At 43.5% G+C, this 21,019-nt stretch overlaps 1 protein-coding gene across 1 annotated transcript; it reads right to left on the bottom strand.

Moving 5' to 3' along the window:
* Positions 1-1,018: 1,018 nt before the first annotated feature.
* On the bottom strand, positions 1,019-15,817 carry NELFCD (negative elongation factor complex member C/D). The gene is made up of 15 exons (XM_034787008.1): positions 15,662-15,817; positions 14,331-14,446; positions 14,043-14,152; positions 12,690-12,799; positions 12,118-12,225; positions 10,784-10,936; positions 8,810-8,940; positions 8,143-8,308; positions 7,323-7,457; positions 6,320-6,459; positions 5,059-5,173; positions 3,201-3,296; positions 2,841-2,981; positions 2,252-2,381; positions 1,019-1,827 (listed from the first exon to the last, which is right to left on the bottom strand). Exons 1-15 carry the CDS (start codon positions 15,725-15,727, stop codon positions 1,793-1,795), a joined length of 1,752 nt encoding a protein of 583 aa, XP_034642899.1. The 5' UTR covers positions 15,728-15,817; the 3' UTR covers positions 1,019-1,792.
* Positions 15,818-21,019: the final 5,202 nt, after the last annotated feature.

The following is a 21,019-nucleotide window of genomic DNA, read 5'->3' on the forward strand; positions in this document are numbered from 1 at the left end:
AGGAGGATAATGAGGTCATTATCCTGATGTTTACAGCAAGCTCCTCCCAACCACAAGGGGCAGCAAAGGACAAAGCATGAAAGTGCTTGCTTGGAAAGTTAAGAGGACAATGGAGGCCAATTCAAGGCAGGAGTCAATGTCTCAACAGCAAATGAGAGATGGTAGTAGGGTGGGTATGAAAGGTTTTTAGAGTAAAGACAAACAGCTTCTGTTTGGTGAGACAGAAAACGGGGAGCTTATGGAAGACTGCAAAGAGTTAAAGTTGGGTGTCCCTTCCACCTACAATACTCCCAGAGGTGCCTGAAGCCTTATATTTTAAATGTTGTCAAAGCACTTTGGAATGTTCTAGCACCAAGAACTAGGAAGCACTATTTATGCAAAAGATTCACCTCCTTTGAGCAATGGGCCAGTGTTATGGTAGTAATAAACTAGAGTTGCTGCAGCAGCACTACTCTGATCCCCTTTAGGAAGCACTGTCCCCTTTACTCAACTACTACAGATTAAAGTCTGATAGAGAGTCCCACTTGTATTGGGAGAAAAGAAGGTTCTTGCAGTTCTGCAGAAGAGTCCACAAACAATGGCAAGTTATCTTGTGTATTAGTGCACACATGCCTGCAGTATCTCATTACCAGAGACTCATTAACACATTTATGTGGGTATTTTGAGGTTTCTTTTTATGAATGTAACTCTAAACAACAATTTTATGCCCATCGTTAGTTACAAGTGCAATTTATCTGGATGAAATTAGGGCATATAGATATCAACATTCCTTAAAATAGCATGGCAAGTTTGGCTTCTTGTGCCCCCATTTTTTTCCTGCATGTGTTTGTGTGCAAAATAACAAAACAAAAAAACACCCCACACAGTTATGTTTTAAAAAATCAGGCTACCATATAAAGCATAAAAGAGGTCTCTGTCAAAGTACTGTTTATAAAAATATAAATTAGAATCTCAATGGTTTATTTCCACTGCTTGTCTCCAGACTAAATTAGTAAATGCTAAAGTAATTAAAAAAAGCTACACCAAGAATGTTTAGATATATTCAGATAATTTAGCTACAGTACCAACTGTGACATGGTAATGAAACTTACCAGTAACGTTTAACACATCTATTTAAAAAAAAAAAAAAAAAAAAAAGGAGAGAATTCTGAACAAGGCTGCTTGCACACAGGATTTGTCTATCAGTACAGAACTAGCCTTGATTATTACAACTCAGTTTGAGTTCCATAACACACGTCGTTTTTCAGAAGGTAATTTTGTAGGATATTAAGAACACTCACCTGTCGAACGCAATGATGAGAAAAATCATCCTGGGTTCTCCGCAGCACAGGACTAACTGTGTGCTCATCAAATCACAAGATAAAAGCCTGCAGCATTCAGGGTTACAGTCACTAGAAAAGTGGCGAGGGAGAGAGTGTGTGCATGCGCACACACACACACACTCTCTCTCTCTCTCCTACAAGCTGTGAAAGTAACAAAAAACATTCCTTGAAATATGACTGTATTTCTCATGCTGCTCTTAGGCTGGCAAACTGATTTTTGTAATAAAAATATCCTGAAGTATTAATCCATGTATGGATTGACCCTTTCCCAAAGATGCAATAGAAGACTTCCAGAATAAAGTTCAAAGTTACTGTGCAATATGAATCAGCAAGCATCTCTACACTTCTTCCTTGTTGGCTGCCATTGTATTATCCAACTAGAGAACCCTACTGGTGATGGGCATAGCAAAGAAGTGATTGTCCATAACCTCAGTATTCATGGTGCTCTGCATTCTTGTTTTATCGCTTCCTTAGTTCACCATAATGAAGTTAGATTTGCAATGAGCTTAAAGAAAAAAAGATTTAAAAAAATTGTTCAGCACGCTGTTTTAATTATAACTGCTTTCATGTGCAATGTCTGCATAATATAATTGGTTGTGACAACTCAGTAAGTTAAAGTCTAGGGAACAGATTGACCCTTTTTGTTCTCAGGCGTGAGTGCGCTATGGAGGCAATAGGAAGGGACTTGCTCTGCTATACAGCAGCCTCTCTAGAAGCACTGGTGAAGGACTTTCAAAGGAAGTCCCATCTAGCCATCCCTGATTAAAGGAAAATCTCTCCACATGGGTCTTTAAGAGGAAAGGGAAACTGGAATGAACACAATAGTGCTTGTATAATATATTCTATTAACTGTAATCCCCCTCCCACAAATATTATCTTCAGAATGTAAGAGCGTACATAAAGGAGTGAGGAGGGAACAAACATCTTACCTATGAATTCTGTGACAGGGTCATGTTCACCTTCTGTTTTAATAGTGCCTGCAATGCTTTCATTCTCTAAGATTGGAAGGAAAAGCTGCACAAAGTCTGAGGTATATGGAGGAGCAATCACATCCAGTACCTGAGATGTCAGACAGAGAACTGTGGGTTACTTTTCCAGTTTGGTGACTGGCAGAGACAATTGACTTGTGTTATCCTCCTCCCTTAAATCAAACTGGTGGTATGTTACTAATTCACATTTCTTTCACGCCACCTCTAGTCTCCAGCCATGCTTCGGCCATGTGCTGCCTCTAGCTTGCTGATGTTGCAGACAAACCTATTTAGATCACTACGGGAACTCCTGTCCTCTGAAAACAGTATGCCATGTCCTAGTGAGTATCCAGTGTTAAATATCTCTCTCAGAATCTGATGTGTCTTGAAGTACGGGTATTTGTAAAATCATCAGTTAGTAATTTCTACCAATAGTCTCATCCAAACAGATATAAAACCTATATTAAATCTCATCTGGTTGTGTGTTAGTTGTCCCTTTTCAAAGCAAAACCAACAAAAAGAGCTACATGAATAAAAGTGAGCAGCTGACCTCAGTAACAAAGTATCTAATGAGTGAGATGTCTGTGTCTAGTTTCTCCAGACACTTGCGGATATAACCGACGACAGGTAAGACATATCCCCGACTGAGTAAGTGAACCATTCTGTCCAGAAGGGTTTTCTTCAATTCCAGCTGAAAAGACAAGAGGAAAAAAAGCCATGCATATGAATCAGAATCGCCTAAAAAAAGGTGTTATTGTTCATACTTATCATTTCAGTCTGTCAAGTAACTTTTTATGACGACATAATATTCTTGAAGCAAGTTCCACTGGGAATGTTGGTGCAGCAAGATCAGTCATCATGAGCCTAACAGATAAGGAGCAACATAAAGAACAAATCCTTTAAGTATCACCTGTTCCATGACATCAAGCTGGGAGTGTTCCGTTTCAAAAAGCTTGACAAGAAGTTGCAGAACTTGGGGGTGAAGCAGCTGATGGCATGTGCTGATCTGCAAACATGAGGTAGTGTTAAGGTCACCAGTACTTCTACTTTAAAAAAATCATAGAATCATAGAATATCAGAGTTGGAAGGGACCTCAAGAGGTCATCTAGTCCAACCCCCTGCTCAAAGCAGGACCAATTCCCAGCTAAATCATCCCAGCCAGGGCTTTGTCAAGCCGGGCCTTAAAAACCTCCAAGGAAGGAGACTCCACCACCTCCCTAGGTAACGCATTCCAGTGTTTCACCACCCTCCTAGTGAAATAGTTTTTCCTGATATCCAACCTGGACCTCCCCCACTGCAACTTGAGACCATTGCTCCTTGTTCTGTCATCTGCCACCACTGAGAACAGCCGAGCTCCATCCTCTTTGGAACCCCCCTTCAGGTAGTTGAAGGCTGCTATCAAATCCCCCCTCATTCTTCTCTTCTGGAGACTAAACAATCCCAGTTCTCTCAGCCTCTCCTCATAAGTCATGTGCTCCAGACCCCTAATCATTTTTGTTGCCCTCCGCTGGACTCTTTCCAATTTTTCCACATCCTTCTTGTAGTGTGGGGCCCAAAACTGGACACAGTATTCCAGATGAGGCCTCACCAATGTCGAATAAAGGGGAACAATCACGTTCCTCGATCTGCTGGCAATGCCCCTACTTATACAGCCCAAAATGCCGTTAGCCTTCTTGGCAACAAGAGCACACTGTTGACTCATATCCAGCTTCTCGTCCACTGTGACCCCTAGGTCCTTTTCAGCAGAACTGCTACCTAGCCATTCGGTCCCTAGTCTGTAGCAGTGCATGGGATTCTTCCGTCCTAAGTGCAGGACTCTGCACTTGTCCTTGTTGAACCTCATCGGTTTTTTTCTGCCCAATCCTCTAATTTGTCTAGGTCCCTCTGTATCCGATCCCTACCCTCTAGTGTATCTACCACGCCTCCTAGTTTAGTGTCATCTGCAAACTTGCTGAGAGTGCAGTCCACACCATCCTCCAGATCATTAATAAAGATATTAAACAAAACCGGCCCCAGGACCGACCCTTGGGGCACTCCACTTGAAACCGGCTGCCAACTAGACATGGAGCCATTGATCACTACCCGTTGAGCCCGACGATCTAGCCAGCTTTCTATCCACCTTACAGTCCATTCATCCAGCCCATACTTCTTTAACTTGGTGGCAAGAATACTGTGGGAGACCGTATCAAAAGCTTTGCTAAAGTCAAGAAATAACACATCCACTGCTTTCCCCTCATCCACAGAGCCAGTTATCTCATCATAGAAGGCAATTAGGTTAGTCAGGCACGACTTCCCCTTCGTGAATCCATGCTGACTGTTCCTGATCACTTTCCTCTCCTCTAAATGTTTCATAATTGATTCCTTGAGGACCTGCTCCATGATTTTTCCAGGGACTGAGGTGAGGCTGAGTGACTCCAAAAGACAGTTATTCGAGCAGGCTTACCCTTATTTTCAGTTATTGATCCAATGCTCAGTACAGAATTCTTCAGGACTGGATGTGTACAACTGCTATTCATCCCTTTGCGGGCTAGAGTTGCCAACTCAGTGAGATTTGCTTCAGGAAATCCCATCTCATAGTACCAAGCAGTTAACTTGGGGTACTGAAATGGATTCATCTCAGTAAGTTTACTGGGTTACAGTAACTGACTGATGTAATCCAGTGAGAGATTTCAATGGACTTTGGATCAGGCCTTTAGAATCATTCCACTCACAAACCTAAACGTTGCCATTACCATCACCACCCAGTAACATATCCCTTAAGGTCTTACCTCATCTAGTAATGCCAGATGCACTGGAGTGTGATCAGTCTGAAGCTGAAAATATCGTGGTTCTGACACTGTCCAGTCCACCCACTTTAATACACCCATTGCCACCACAGGAAACCTAAACAGAATAAGCTCCATTAGACAAACTGATTTTAGATACTCCATCCTAAAGTTTGGTCTTAGTCTTGCCTACAATCAGCTGAAAGTTTCATATTTAACTTAGATTAGAATTAATACTCAGAGAGAAAAAGAAATACTCTTCCTGCTACCAGCATGTTCACAACAGGCTCCACTGATAAAGTAAAAGGAGACGCTCAGCCTAGAGAAATTCCTTTTCCCTTCACAAGGATGCTCCCTTAGCAGAGAATGGTATGTCCCATACACAGTGGGCAAGAAGATCTTTCTCCACGTCATCTACTGTAAGGCTGAGCAGGCCCAAGAATGTTCCAGTCGGACTATTCAACATCAGCTGTCTCAGACTTGGGGGAAGAGGGGGGGAGGGAGAGAGAGAGAGAGAGAGAGAGAGAGAGTGTGTGTGTGCGCGCACGCGCGCTGAGAAAGATTCATTAGGTAGGAAAAAGTGACTCCAATGTGACTCATCTCCTTCCAACTGTACAAATGCACAGTCTTCTACAGTACAGAACATTTCAGTTTGGGGAACGGAGTAATAAGATGGGAGGTAGACCAAGCCGGCTTGATTACAGACTGATCCTGATGAGGTATATTTGAAGCCTCAATGTTGCTTACACCTTGCAAATGTGGCCATGAGACAGTTTTTTCACATATATGCTCAGAATGATGATACTCCTAACACTGCCCACAAGGAAGCAACTGCTCCGGAAGAGTGAGCTGTGAATAGAAATGGAAATAGCTTCCCAGTTCAACATTCCCAGAAAAGGTCTTTTGGGGCCTAGTTATCTATCCAGAACACAGCAATTACGTCAGGACTTATTACTGAGAAATACACCTTCCCATAAACAGCAATTTTGAAGAATTAAGGCGTTTCATAAAAATACTGTGTGTTCTCCCAAGGGTTGCAGTGCAGCTACATCATATAATACAGAAAGGAAAGAGAAGCAAGAAAACACAGACAGAAGCCAACATCTAAGTAGCTATCTTCTGAAGCCAGGGACACGTGTAGCATTATGAATTACAACACAGAGCTAGCTGCAGCTTGCACTATTTGCTGCCTTTATTACAATGTAAATTGTACTTTCTTGTTAACAGAAAGGAGTTTCAGCTCTGGAACAGACTTTCTACCTACCTGATGCACTGATAGAGGGTGCTCAGCTCTGCAACCAGCTCTGAAGCTCCTTTGTTTTCGTTGCAGCACAGATTGTGAACAGTTTCAACAGCTTTCGAAGTCGATTTGAGCTCGTCTTTGTTTATGCTCACTCTCTTGTTCTAAAATATTTCAGAATTAAGCTCTGAATGCAAGACTTGAGAACTTACAGGAAATTGTTGGCTATTTAGGGAAAGATTTATTATATGACACGTCTCACATAGCTTTACCTTTCTCAGTGCTGAAATCTGTAAATAATTTGTGAAGTGACCGAAGTACAGATGAGTGTAAAGTACTAAGAATGTTTCTCTTGCATTATTAAAACGATTATTTTCATAATTTTAAATTAATTCATTTGCTTCTAAAAGGAGAGTTCAGATTTTCTAGCACAGCACAGACCTGCAATTGCTACTCTAAGAAATAATGGCAAAAAGCCCCAAACATCTAATTCCAAACTTTTATTCTACTGGCCTAATCTACAGAAGACCTGGAGTTCCCATTTCTTTCAGGTGGAGCTGGGGGTATTAACTCCCCCGAAAAATCAGGTGCACACAATTTTAGCCTAAGCTAGGGGTCGGCAACCTTTCAGAAGTGGGGTGCCGACTCTTCGTTTATTCACTCTAATTTAAGGTTTTGCGTGCCAGTCATACATTTTAACATTTTTAGAAGGTCTCTTTCTATAAGTCTATAATATATAACTAAACTATTGTTGTATGTAAAGTAAATAAGGTTTTTAAAAATGTTTAAGAAGCTTAATTTAAAATTAAATTAAAATGCAGAACCCCCTGACCGGTGGCTAGGACCCGGGCAGTGTGAGTGCCACTGAAAATCAGCTCGCGTGCCGCCTTCGGCACGCGTGCCATAGGTTGTCTACCCCTGACCTAAGCAATGATGGAACTTAAACAACAAGCCTGGATTTTCCTTAAGTATATTTACATTAATGCATTAACTTTAACTTCTATACAGTCAAAGAATCTGATATTACCTTTTTCCATGTCTCCACTACACTGGCTGCATATGCTAATATATGGATATATTTGTGTTTATGGTCCTGATTGATCTTAGCACCTGGCTTAAATAGTGACTGCATGAAAAGGTCCAGAAAGGCAGGTACTCGAATCTGTGAAGGAAACACAGGGTTTCATTAGTGCAACAGATTAAAAAGCACCAAATAAATATCTGGATCTTGTGTACACACACAGAATAGGATACAATAATGCATTATCTGCTGAGTGATAGACCAGATGGTTTAATGGGTCATATTTTTAAAGGGGCTCAAATCAAAGTGCTGGCACAAAGTGGAGGGTACAATTAGTACTGACAATATTATTTAGATATCTACATTTTCCTGTTTATTACTTGAACTCTATACATAATCAGGTAGTTAGAAATCTAAACAGTATAACTGCACCTGTAATTAACTGTGCCCATAACAGATTGGGGACACAAAATTATAAGTCACTTTTTAAACTCTGACCTAATAGATCTTTTCCATATTTAACTTTGGGGAAGTGTTGTAAAAGCATTCATAATTAGATGCTACAAATAGCATGTTCACATTTCTGTATCCCTTAATGAGAGGAGTCTCCATAATGAGTAACTGAGTGCTAGCAAGTGGCAGCACTTATAACTCTCTCTTATTTTGGTTTCAGAGTAGCAGCCGTGTTAGTCTGTATCTGCATCTTATTTTGGTGTTTGTACAGCACCTTGCACGATGGGGCCTGAAGCCCTGAGTAAGGCCTTGAGATGCTTATGTCACAGAAATAAAAAGAAAAACTTAACGGTATAAAGAGGTAACTACGAACCAGTTCTACTGGAGGTGGGTCCATGCTTGTAAACATTTTGAACAGGACTGTGATGTCTGCTGGATTCAGAGCTCCTTTGGATAACATGGCACCAAGCGCTTGACATGCTCGAGGATAGGAGGCTGCAGTACCCAGGGCTAGAGTGATCTGACTAGCATCGTGGCCTCTTGGTAGAGAGCAAGACACACATGGGCATTATATTTTTCTTATAAAGAAACTGAAACATGTTAATTTTAGCCTCAGAAACATATTGATAGAATAATCAGTGTTTGTCACCTAGTGTGCAGAAGACAGCCTTAAAGACTGAGCCCTTTCCTCAGTCAGATAATACCAATGTGGCTACCGTAGGAAATAAAAGATTTACATAGGATATTTTAACCAGTTTTTACACAGTCAGAACATCGACATTACTTAATTCTGTCAGAATGGCGAATTCAGGTATCCCAACGAAGGAAAAAGGGCTCGTGTGTGGCTCTGTAGATATTTGTTTATTGACCACACCTGAGCAGCTCTTACTGCGCAGCTTTATCCTACTAGGAGCAGGATGAAGAAATTTAGGAATTCTCTATTTCAATCAAGAATGGGCAAAGGTGACATTTTGTGGCTTACCATACTGTTACCAGTGAAATTCTGCTCGTGTGAGAAAGAAAAATTAACAAGGACTTACTTCTCGTGAGCAAATCGCTGAACCTCCTGAGCAATCCTGTGCACAGCAGACCCACCTTGCTCTTCTTGGGCTAATATGGACATCATAGACTGAGCAAAGAGATATGTGTGTTCTCCATGGCAAACCATTTTCTGTAAACACAGTCAGGGAGAGGTTATTCGCCAATCTGAAAAATCTGGGTCACCCGTCAACAAATATATTGCCTTAATAGCAGCAGCAAGGGTTAGTTATGGTGCTAAATAACTGAGTAAGATGTAATGTCAATGGAAAGGTGATACCATAGGAAATCCAGTGCAGAATGACATCCTTGTATGTGATGCTATTCCAGGACAAGCTAGATCTAGAGTTCCTGCTTCACTTTACTACCCAACATAAAAGGCTTCTTAGAATTCTCTCTCCTTCACCCAACTGCCAGTTCTCATGGTTGTCCAGTATTTCTCTCACTAAATTTAGAGAATGAATTAGCATTAAGCTATCCAAACCTCACTACAATATTTAACAGAAAAGAACATGCACTTGTCACAGTTCAGGGCAACTGCATCTGTATGTCCCCTCAGTGGTACACCAAGGGTACCCACCCTCAGACATCCTGCTCCGCATCTGTTGCCTCTCTTGGATGCACACATGTGTCTCTATTACTTCTGATTGGGGTATTGCCAGGCTGCACAGTTCCCTTGACTTTACTCTGCAATTCCTAGCACAGAAAGGTTGCCCTAGGACAGCAGCTTGCTTTCTCTTCAGGACGGATAACAGTATAATTGCTTGAGATAAGTTACCGCACAGTTCTTTCTAAGCAAGCCTACTTTATTCTTAAGAGAATACCTATTAAAAACAATAAAAGACACACACACTAATAAGATTACCAGAATTTCATCCCAACTCTCACATGGGCTTTGGCAGGTGCAGTCTTTTAATACCCCATCCTAGGGGCATCCTTATGGTTACAAGTTCATCAGAGCTTCAGCTCAAAACAAGGACATGGCCTACCGGGGCCTCATAAGACTAAGTCCTTCCAATCCTCCCCTAAGCACTGGGACCCTCCATGAACCAGGGGTCCTGTCCATTTGCTGGAACAGGAAGACGGCCCTGATGCAGATTAAACCCCAGGCTTTTATCCAGAAGTATTTCCTTTGTCCGTTGGTCCCTGAAGAATCCAATATGAACTAGTATATTTATTTCTCTGCAGGAGGGTGACTTCAAAGGGTTGATAATGGAGGAAGTATATTAGCCCCCCCCCACTCCTTACTAGGGAAGGTACATATAATGCCACAACACAAACACAACTGCATTTTTACTACAATGTTCCCAAAGGTGTTAACCCTAATGAATGAGGTTTAATTTAGTAACAGAGCAACATCAGCAAATTCCCAGTCCCATACTTTCCCCCAGAAACGTGCGTCTTGTACTCCCCAGTCCTCTCCTGGACAACACAAATTCATATAAAGTCTATCATATTATTAATAGAAAATGATATGCACAAATCCCAAATGGAGTTTCCCAAACACTTCAATCCAAGCACACTGTTGGATGCTGAGGAACTTCTAAGAGTTGCTGCCTTGAGGACCTGCATCATAACCAACATCCTTCTGGGTCTAGATTTTCCAGAGCACTACAATTATGCCAGGTCTGATACCCCCCTGTGAACTGACAGCATGTCAATCAGGACACTGGTGAGACTGCTGAAAGCATAATGAGCTCTAAAATTCCTGCTAGACTTCTGCACCTTCAAATTATTCAGATTAATAAACCTCAAAAAGTGTCATCTCAGCGGCCCATACAACCCCCGGTGGTCAAGACTTTGAACAGTATAAAAGCTATTTTTGATGCATAACTCTTGGTCTACATTTTTTTCTGTGGGCCCATAAACAAGACTGCATAACCAATGTATCTTCAAAATGTTCTGAGATGAAGTTTCTACACCATCACCAGGGAAGCAGAGAGATTCCTTTTGACAAAAGGTAAAAAGACACTTACCGCAAACTCTGGGAGGTTCTTCTCAAGGTTTTCTTCCCCTCCATCTAAAATTGTAGCCAGAGAAGTACGTAGCACTCGAGAAAAGACTTCTAATTGCTGACATGCTGTTGATACACTGGTTATTTCCCCTTGATAACCAGCATCAGATATAAGCTATAACAACAAACAACACTCAAAATGATTTTTGTATCTCAGCACATTTTAGGAAGATTGGATGAAACTACACTGCACAGAATGTTAAATGAGTCTCTGCATACTCTCCATGGAATCCAGGTAATACAAATAAATAATCGTCAGCATCTAGACACTGAATGAAAAATATGACGATAACAGGACAGGTGGATAAACCCAAGTCATATAACATTCCTTTTCCTTTCAGAAAGTACAGGGAAAAGGAAAAAGGGGGGGGGGGGGAGAGATAAAACATCCAGCACATAATATTAAAAAATGCCTTTCCATTCCTTCTCAGTGAAGGGTTTTGGTAATGTCATCAATTGTTAAAGCAAAGTTAAAGCAGTTCATATAAAATAAAAGAATCACCATGAACTGAATTAAGTTTCTTAATTAAGTGTTCTCTTCACTATCTGGGACCACTAAATTACCTGTAAAAACCTTACACAAAACAAGTTAACGAAGCAGTTCGTCTCCTGGCTTGCCTGTGTGCACAGGCAAGCCAGAAGACTATCTACTTCTTGACACACTACAAAAAAAAGATTAACCATTGGTCAGCTGTTCTATAGTCTACATGAAATGGGTTGATGGTCAGTCTCCCTTTACATCACAAAAATACACCACAACTGTTGGCATCCTTGCAAGTGGTTTAAAGGAGGCAATCAAGAATGGGTCACCTGACACTTAGTGATCCTTCTAAAAATAGGGTGAGGTACAATGTGGTGAAGCTTGTACTGAGGATATCTGTACAAATACCTGCTCTTCACCTAACCAGAATGCTATAGATTTCAATACATTATATTTCATAAACACCAAGTTCACTTTAAAGAAGTCCCACCACATGGCAGTCATAATGAGGATGGTTTAGATTGCCTACAAATGAAATGTAATAAATTACTATTAAAATTCACACATGTATATTACTGTCTTTGATCCTTGATTTAGTTATGTCAAATTAAAAGAAAAATATTTTCAACGTGCAGTCTGCAACATTCTTCCCATAGAAAATAGACTCTTAAAATGCACAGACTTAACAATACAATAAATAGTCTTAATATGAATGTCCAGAGATTGGGGAAGGTTACAGTTGGCATGTAATGGAAGAAGAATTAGAAATCATCGTTTCAGTAATAAGCTGTTTATTAGACTCCAGTATTGATTACCTTGACAGTAAAATTAAGCATCAGGCAGTCTGGATGGGCTTCAGCCAGTTTGTAAAAAAGATCTCTCCATGTAGGATGTGCTATCATTTGCTCAAGCCAGGCTGGAGTCTGCAAAAATTACAGTGACAGAAAGAAACACTGCTGTAACAGTGCAATAAAAATCCTGAATCTAAACATTTACAGAATCCAACAGATTCCACTTCTTAAGCTTATCCAGGGTAAAATGTTTACATGCATTATTTCAAGAGTCTTGAGAGAGAACTAGCTAACTGGAACCTTGTAACAAAATAAAATGTATTCAGCATTGAGCAGTTTCCACTGTCTACGTGAACCTACAGGGCTTCTCAGATATGCCGAGTAATTTTAACAGCGAGCTAGTTTTAGTAAAGTATTAAAGAGGAAGCTACAGCCTCCTTCCCCAGTATTTGAATCCAAGGACCAAATTTACCTTGGTCTAAAGAGATACAATCTCATAAAGCTGAGCTCAGAGACATTATGTCCAACAATTGCAACCCTGAGTCTGGCCACTGAGCAGCTGGTCTGTACTTGGCCATGTGTATTCTATGCATTACCTCGCCTTCCTCTGTAAAGATGGAATCTGCTTTCCGAGGGTCAAAGTGTTTGATGAGTAAACTTTTCAAGTGATTTTCTACAGTTTCCTGAACCTGCACCGGCTCAACACCTGCAAGGAAGGAAATGTCACTGGGTGGAATCTAAACTGTCAGAGTAGTAGCAACTCTTTGAAGTTTCTCATGACTATTAGAATAATAGAACAGAAGTCATCTAACAAATTAATTAAAAGGCAAAAAGGGAGACAGTATTCAAAACCCAAAATAGGAATATCAAGCAATAATAGATCAGATATGAAGGATTTAGGATTTCTCTTTCCTAAACACGGACCTACCAGCTGTATTGCACAGGCGCACACATGTGCAGGTTACACTAATCCTTTTCTCAACTTGTCCACTCATGTGAGCAAGCTGGACACTGACGTTTACAAGACAGCTAAATAGGCTGATAAGTACGTTTCAATATCTTGTCTGTGCTCACAAGAAAACATATGGAGAATAGACAGTGAACCTACATGGCTACAAACTAAAAGACAGCTGCTTCCCATATGACAGATTCAAATACATGCTACACCATACTGTATCCTTTTGAATAATGTGTAATGAAGTAACCAGTATCTGTACTGTGACTGCAGTGATTTAAGACATTTCCAACAGTGTGCATGTATTCTTTTCATACTAGTTACATTTGAATCTACCAAGATGTAGATTTCACCTCTTCATTACACCATGGCAAAGATCCAGCAAAATTTACACTGTGAACTTGCCCCTTAAGAGGCAGAGCTGCAGAAATCCCAGAAGGTTTGACAGTAAAGAATTTCAATCTCAATCAGTACTTTTGAGAACTACATTTACAAAACTGTATATTTAACTGATCCACAAAAAGCAGGCCGCAACTAAAATGTAGTTAAATCAACATTAATTATGTTATGCTATAATAAGATGTTAGGTATTTCTAGAGTATCTATCACAACACTACCTAAGCACTAGTCTCTTTACATGGGATTAAAATAATAGACAGAAAGCAGAAAGTCTAAAATACAATAGCTCCTTTCATACTACAATTTTAGTGTTCATCACCACACTACCTCACTCATCCCTTGGGTACAATTGTGTTCTATTAGACAGCTGCCACATCATTACACAAAAGTGGAACTAAAAAAAATATTCTCATCAGGTATATCGGGATTCAAGGCAAAAAAATGAGTTTAGACATATATTTAGGTATAGAATGGCAACTTGGACATCTTCCACCTTTTGGGTATGATCAATGTTATATCTGCCAACAGTTCAGAAGTTTCTGATGTATAAAGAAAAACTACAGCCACAGGACACCGTTAGACCACTGTAGCGTACCTGTTTGAATGAGCCACTCGGCCAGTAGATTTACTGTTTGTGCCACTGCAGTATAATTCTCTGACAGCAGTTGGATAACATTTTCTGGAGAGCCACCTGCCTGGAAATACCTGACAAAGGGGTAAAAAAAAAAAAGGGGGGGGGAGGGCAGTTATTTCTAAATTAACTGAAGAAACAAAAAGTACTCCACCCCTATGTAAAGGCAGAACAATGCGCTCAGGTATCATTTTCAAACTCTTAGTTACATGCAACATATTATCATTACATATCAAAATCTTTTATATTCACCTTTTTAGAGTGTTAAATATAGAGGGCTCCATTATATAATCTCGAGTGGAAAATTTATGCAAACATTCTTGCTGGACTTCAGCATCATCTTCTCCTTCTCCATACTCATCATCCTGCTGTTTACAAACACAGAGTCAGAGTGGTTATTTCTCTTTTACATTTGTTTTTTTCTACTGTGCTAATTACATTTTAGATATCTTGCTTGTTGCCCATAAAGGTGCACGTACACACCATGATTTCCTATAGCGAATGCCTTCTATAGCGGAAAGCACAACCTCTTAACAGAGTTTACTTCAACACCTACCACATTTAGGGGAAACATGTATTTTTAGGGGGAAACATGTATTTTTAGGAAAGCGAGCACAATCAAACCTTAAATAAGAATAATACTGTAACTGTAGACTCAGGGCATTCAATTATAAATCTCTTGGAGCAAGACCTGTCTCTTTCCTTTATACTTTTTTAGCATCAACTGTGAAAAAATCCAGGCACCAGAAGCAGTCATCAAGAATAGGATTTTTTAAAATATACCCCACATTTACAGTATTTGCCAGGTGAAGGAGGACTGGCAGGATCTAAAGATCAACCATGATTACCTGGAGCTCATCCCAAAAAGGACAGGGGCTCAGGAGGGGACAGGTTTTGATATCACAGGGGAAACCATGATTATTTTAAATATTGGCAAAAATATATATTTTTTAAACTACTGAAAATCAGAGAGGGGAACCCCTGTGCCTGCTTTGACCATGCCAATGGGTGAGCAAGTAGTAAGCAGGCAATCAGACACATTTGGGGAGCACCGAGGGCACAACACACCCTCAGCATAGCAACAGGAGAGAGCCTGTGTTGCTATGTGCAACAGAAGCTGCTTTGGTGATGGAGCAGTGGGGACAGGACAAGGGGAAAGTCAGCCTCTGGAACTTCATACAAATGTGTGTGGGGCGGGCGTGCGGGTGAGAGATGGAGCCCCCTAGCCAATACTCCCGCCTCTGCTCCCCCTCCAGAAGGGACCTGCAGCCAGAACCCCTCAGCCAGGCTCCACCCCGCGCCCCTTCCAATCTCCGGTTCTGCTCCACACCCCTTCCTCCACCCCCCACACTGCACCCCCTCTTCTATCCCCCCCCGGCTCGCCCTTCCCCCCGCGCCCCCTCCAAACTCCGGTTCTGCTCCACACCCCTTCCTCCGCCCCCCACTGCACCCCCTCCTCTCTCTCCCCCCCATCTCCGGTTCTGCCCAAGGCCCCTCACACTGCACCCCCTCCTCTACCCCCCCGGCTCGCCCTTCCCCCCGCACCCCCTCCAAACTCCGGTTCTGACCCCCCCGCCTCTCACCCCCCCTCCGTCCGCATCGTCCCCCCACTCCGCCGCGCTGCTGCCGAAGTAGTCAGTGTCCTCCATGGGCTCCTTCCGCTGCGAGCCTCCGACTGCAACCCCGCCCCCCAGCCCGGCTCCGCCGGCGGAACCCGGCCTGGCCCAGGAGGAGGAGGAGGAGGGTTCCCTGTGGGGAGGGGCACCGCCTGTGACGGCGGGGGCGGGTCCCGCTGGGCTGGGCGGGAAGAAGCGGAGCAGGGCCTGGGCTGGGCCTGGCCGCGTTGGCTGAGGCGGGCGGGCCTGAGGAAGGGATCACGGCGCTAGCGCCCGACGGTCGGGTCACCCCGAGTGGCGCGTGCCCCGGGGGAAACGAGGGGCCCCTCGCTGCCCAGGGCGGCGCCTCCCGCAGCCATGGCTGAAAAGGGCCCTGCGCTGCTGGCGGTTGGTGGCGTTGGGCCCCGAGCGGGGCGCTGGCCGCGTCACGCCGGGCCGGAAAGCGGCCGCCACAGGGCGGCGCGCAACCCCCAGGTGTCTCGGGAGGCCGCGGCCGCCCTGCGTGCCCTGGGCCGGGAGCCGGGGCGCAGCTGGGCCGACACCGATTTACTTTTCCGGGCAGGACGGAGCCCCACGCTGGGGAAGCCAGTCGCTGGCCGAGCCGAGCTGGCCCGTCAGCCGCCGTTTAGCGCGCGACTGGCCTCAGAACCGCGCCGAGCCCGCGGCTAGGTAGGCCTGGCCCGCGCCGGGGGCTAGTGCCTGGGACTGGAGCCAGCCCGTCGCGATGCGTATTTTAAAACCTTCCCCCTGATTGCTCTAGTTAAACGTTCAGAGTTGAGCAAAACTCGGGGGGTTAAACTCCCCCCCTCGACATTTCTTGATTGACACTTTCCCAGGTGCAGGACGGGGGGGGGGGGGGCAGACAAAAGAAAACCAGGGGCTCCCAAACTTCACTGCAGGGCGACTCCCCGTCTGACAACAAAAGCTATGACAGGACGGGGGACAAACCCTGAGCCCCATTGCCCCGTGCAGGTGGCCCAGAGTCGAAGCCCCAGGGCTTCAGCCGGGGGGCCTGTAACCTGAGCCCCACCACCCCGAGCGGTGGGGCTTGGGCTTCAGCCCCCGGTCCCAGCAAATCTAATCCAGCCCTGGTGACCCCATTGACACGGAGTCGCGATTCACGGTTTGAGAACCGCTGTAGTAGACATTAGGATCCAAAAAGTTAAAAATTTATAACTGTTAAAACAAATGATCAGTGTCACATGTCAAAATATACAAAGTATATATCCTTAAGTCAAAATCAAGTAAGTTCTCAAAGGGCATTTTTCTTTCTTTGCCTACCCATAAATGTTGATGATTGTCAAGGGAAATATTTTCTCTTGTGTTTGTATGGTGAAATGGATGTTTACCAACATTCACCCAAAGAAAACAAATCCTTCCAAAGCTACATGGGGGGTTTGATGGCAGCAAGCCACAGGTTAATAAACAGCAGGTCTGTGAATATCAAGAGAGTAAGTTTGAAAGATCAGCCATGAGCCCACTTCTCCAAGAGGTCACCCCTCAATGCCCAGGAGGTTCCCAGCACCTCACAGGCTCAGCTACCTGGTCAGAGATTGTTCAGACAAAATCTGGGACCCCCTGCCAAGTGATCTTTGTCTCCCAGCCCACTATTCCATTCTTCTGTGCCATGCCAGCTGTTTGTGTAGGTGGTGGTAGGGTGCTGCTGTTATTCCCAAAGAGGTTGTGATCCAGGATTTACACCCAAGGAGAATTGTGGGTGGAGATTGTGTGTTAATAAGGAGGAAAGAGACTAATAGGATGCACTCGGACCAGAGCCACAATAAAGGGAGAGAGACTCCAACTCCCAAGGGTACTCAAGTTATCCCCATGATTCACTTTCTACACCATGCATCACCATTCATCACCATGCATCATCCTATTAGCATTAGTGGGCCTCAGGAATCTCCTGCAGTTACAGATGTGGCAGCGTGGTGTGAAGTGGCTCTAAGTTTTCTTTACAACAAGCACATAAGAAATTATGAAATAGGATCGTAATTGTTTGTGAGAGGGGAGAGATGGGTCTATGGATGAAGCATATTGTCCTCCTGGGGGAATTGGTGCAGAATTCATGTCCAGTGCAGATTTCTTTGCTTCCCCACAGAAAAATTACTTTCTGATAGGGAAGCAAAGGGAATCTGCAAGACTAGACACACACCGCTCCCTAGCTGCGCAGGTACATCATTTCAGGAACCTGGAGCAGCCAGCGGCGAGGTAAGTCACTGCAAGGCTAGGGACACCTCACCCAGTGACTCCTACCCTGAGCCCGGAACAGCTGCTAATCCCAGTTGGGCTGGAGGCAGGAGAGGACAGGACTTCCTCTTTCCCTGCATGGAGTGGCTGGGGCCGTGTCAGACCCACCCCCAGAAACCTCCCCAGCTGCAGGAAGCTCAGCATCCTCTCCTGCTTCCTGCCCCCATCGCTCCTCAGCGATGGGGGGGAGCGGTGACCATACAGGGAGCTGCTCCCCATCTGCCCAAAACCCATGCATCTGGACCTCCCAGACCCAGACACCCCCACCAAGCCTCACCCCAGACACCCAGAACCCCCCTAGCCTTCCATACCTGAACCCCACCCCATTGAACCTCAACCCCTAGGGCCCCCTGCCTCTGGATCCCCACCCCTGCACCCAACCCACCCCCACAGAGCTCCCTGCACTCAAATCCCTACCCTGATGAGCCCCACCCCCCTGAGCCCCCACATCCAGATCCCCATGCCACTGATTCCCAATTAGTTCCACTCAGACCTCCACTCCACCAGTACCCGTACCCCCTGCTGAGACCCCCACACTCAGACCCCTGAGCTGAGCCCCAACCACTTTCACCTGGAAGCCCCTGCAGAGTCCCATTGCCCCTGCACCTGGAACCCTCCCAACAAGCCTCTGTGCATCCAGATCCCCCCTCACCTAGACCCCCCATTGAGCTGCCTGCACCGATTGTCCCACACAGAATCCTCTCACCCCACATTGAACCCCTCCACACTTGGATCCTGCCTGCCCCAAACCTGGTGTGCCTGGCACAGAGGGGCAGGGCCCCAGGGTGTTTCTGTGTCAGGGTCGGGTGCAGCCTCACCACTGAGTCCACATCTCCGGGGTAGGGAGGCTGGTCGATGATCTCCCACCTTCGTGCAGCCAGTGACCTGTGCTCCCCACTGCCATGCTGGAGCCTCTGCATTTATTTATTGATAAATAAAACTTGCAGAATTTTGAAATACTGTGTGCTAATTTTTTAATTTTTTGGCACATAGTGCCCTCAGGAGTAATATACAGATGGTTTATTTGTAAATATTAATTGCATTTCATTTCTGTTGTCTTATGTATTCAGGGTTTCCTTTACTGGATACTATGTAAACACAGCTCTGCCTCTTTTCTTGAAAATATTTAAAATATTTACATTTAAACCATAATTCCAGATACCATATATTTAATAAAGGGGGGAAAGGAGCTTTGATGCATCTCTTCTACATAAGAAGTTCCTCTTGTTGCTTTCCTGAAGTTCCAGTATTCACTGCCTCTATAATTAGCATTTGTTTTGCTTAAAGAATTGTGAATGTTTTACATACTTGCTGGAAACAAATTGTTTCTCTCTTTCTTGCTCTTTTAAGCATGTTTGTAAAAGCCACTCATTGGTAAATTATGGGTGAGACCATTTTGAGCACGGGCAGATACAAATAAAATGTGAAAATTAAAAACTGGCACAGTAATGGCGTTTTCTAGTGTGGGGTGTGTTTGTTCTTTCTGTTCCAGTTTAAGTGATTTATTCCTGGTTACAGTTGCTACCAGAAATTGAAGGCTAAAGGCACAATAATATTAGCAAAAAAATGAAGCTAGATGTCAGTTAGAAGAGAGGGGGGGGAGTAGATACACACTACAGTTGTGAGTTAGTAGCAACAGCTTCCTATTTACTGTTCTTTGAAATGCTGAGGTGAAATGGGAAAGCCAGTGATAAGTTTATTAAATTTTTATGTTGTGGTTGCATATAAACACTACACCAGGTTAGGGCCTAAAGTGTAAACAATTACCTCCCTCCCCCCCATTTTTTTTATCTTAGGACATGCTCTATACAAAAGACATCCATTTGTATGATCTTATGGACATAAACTGTACATCTTGTTTACTACATTTTAAAAAATAGTTCCTGGTGTGTCCTGGTAGTAATAAATCATATTAAGACAGAGCCCATGTATTCTACAGCCATGGCACAGAATTGTGTTCCAGAGTCTGGGTCTGTTGTGTGTTTGCATGGGTTTTTTTAAGGTATACTTCAAGTTTTTCTGGTTGTAAATAAGACCTTCCAAATGATAATCAAGTGGTAATTATTGCCTTCCTGGGTCTATAGAGAGCCCGAAACCGTAGCTCTGAAATCTGAATTACTCTGCTCATTCATTTAATCTGATGTTACCTGTAAAGCCTACAGATAACATTTTAAATGTCAACATTGATAACTGTTTCACTGCTCATCAGTGGAGGGAATCTGCAACGATGAGGATGCACTGCTCAAATGATCCTGCTATTGTGATCTCCTTTAGCCACGCAAGCACCTACCTGTACAGCCCATCTAATCAGGATATGTATCGAGCAGATGATTTACTCCCTCTCCACACACACAGTAAACAATGTAGATCAACCTTTGTGTTGACTTTTTGAACCCCATATAGCCCATGTCAGAATTTGGCCCTCTAATGTTTAGTCCAGATGTACAACAGTTAATCAAACTAACATGACGTGGAGTGCTAACCTAAGGAAATAGACCAACAGTGGTGCCAAAGTGAAGGGAAAGACTGGAACAGCTGCACCAGGAAGGGAATAAAAAGGCAGGGGGAGGAGGAAAGGAAGAGAACACAAAAGCTGAAATGAAAACTAATCAAACAATCTATCTTTAAATAAGGCAAAGAGATGAGTATTATCAAAACTGAAAGCATGTGAGAGGAATATGAAGAGTCCCTTTGTTTTAGTTCAGAGTGACTTCCTTTCTTAAGTTATATAAGAGCTTATATATGAGACATAGGAGGATGAGGGTGTATTCTGGGGTTTGGAGGGCAGACCAGAGCGTAGCTGATTAGTTACTTAAAAGATTCTTTATTCTGGTTCAGGTTCCCTTTAATTGGAGGGAGGGAAGTACACTCTTCCATGCTTGTCTCCATCTCATGAAATCATGTAGTAGAAAGGAGCAAAAGACCTGTCCATAATTATTTTCCAATAGGACCTGCTAGAGATGCACTCCCTGAAATATCCAAGTGATGATAAACTCTGTTAGTTTATTCCATTTGCAATTTTGATTGGATGAAATAGTTGTTTGCATGCGCCCCTGAACTGGGTGCAGATTGGCT

Source organism: Trachemys scripta, chromosome 12, assembly GCF_013100865.1.
Source record: "Trachemys scripta elegans isolate TJP31775 chromosome 12, CAS_Tse_1.0, whole genome shotgun sequence".
NCBI lineage: Eukaryota > Metazoa > Chordata > Testudines > Emydidae > Trachemys > Trachemys scripta.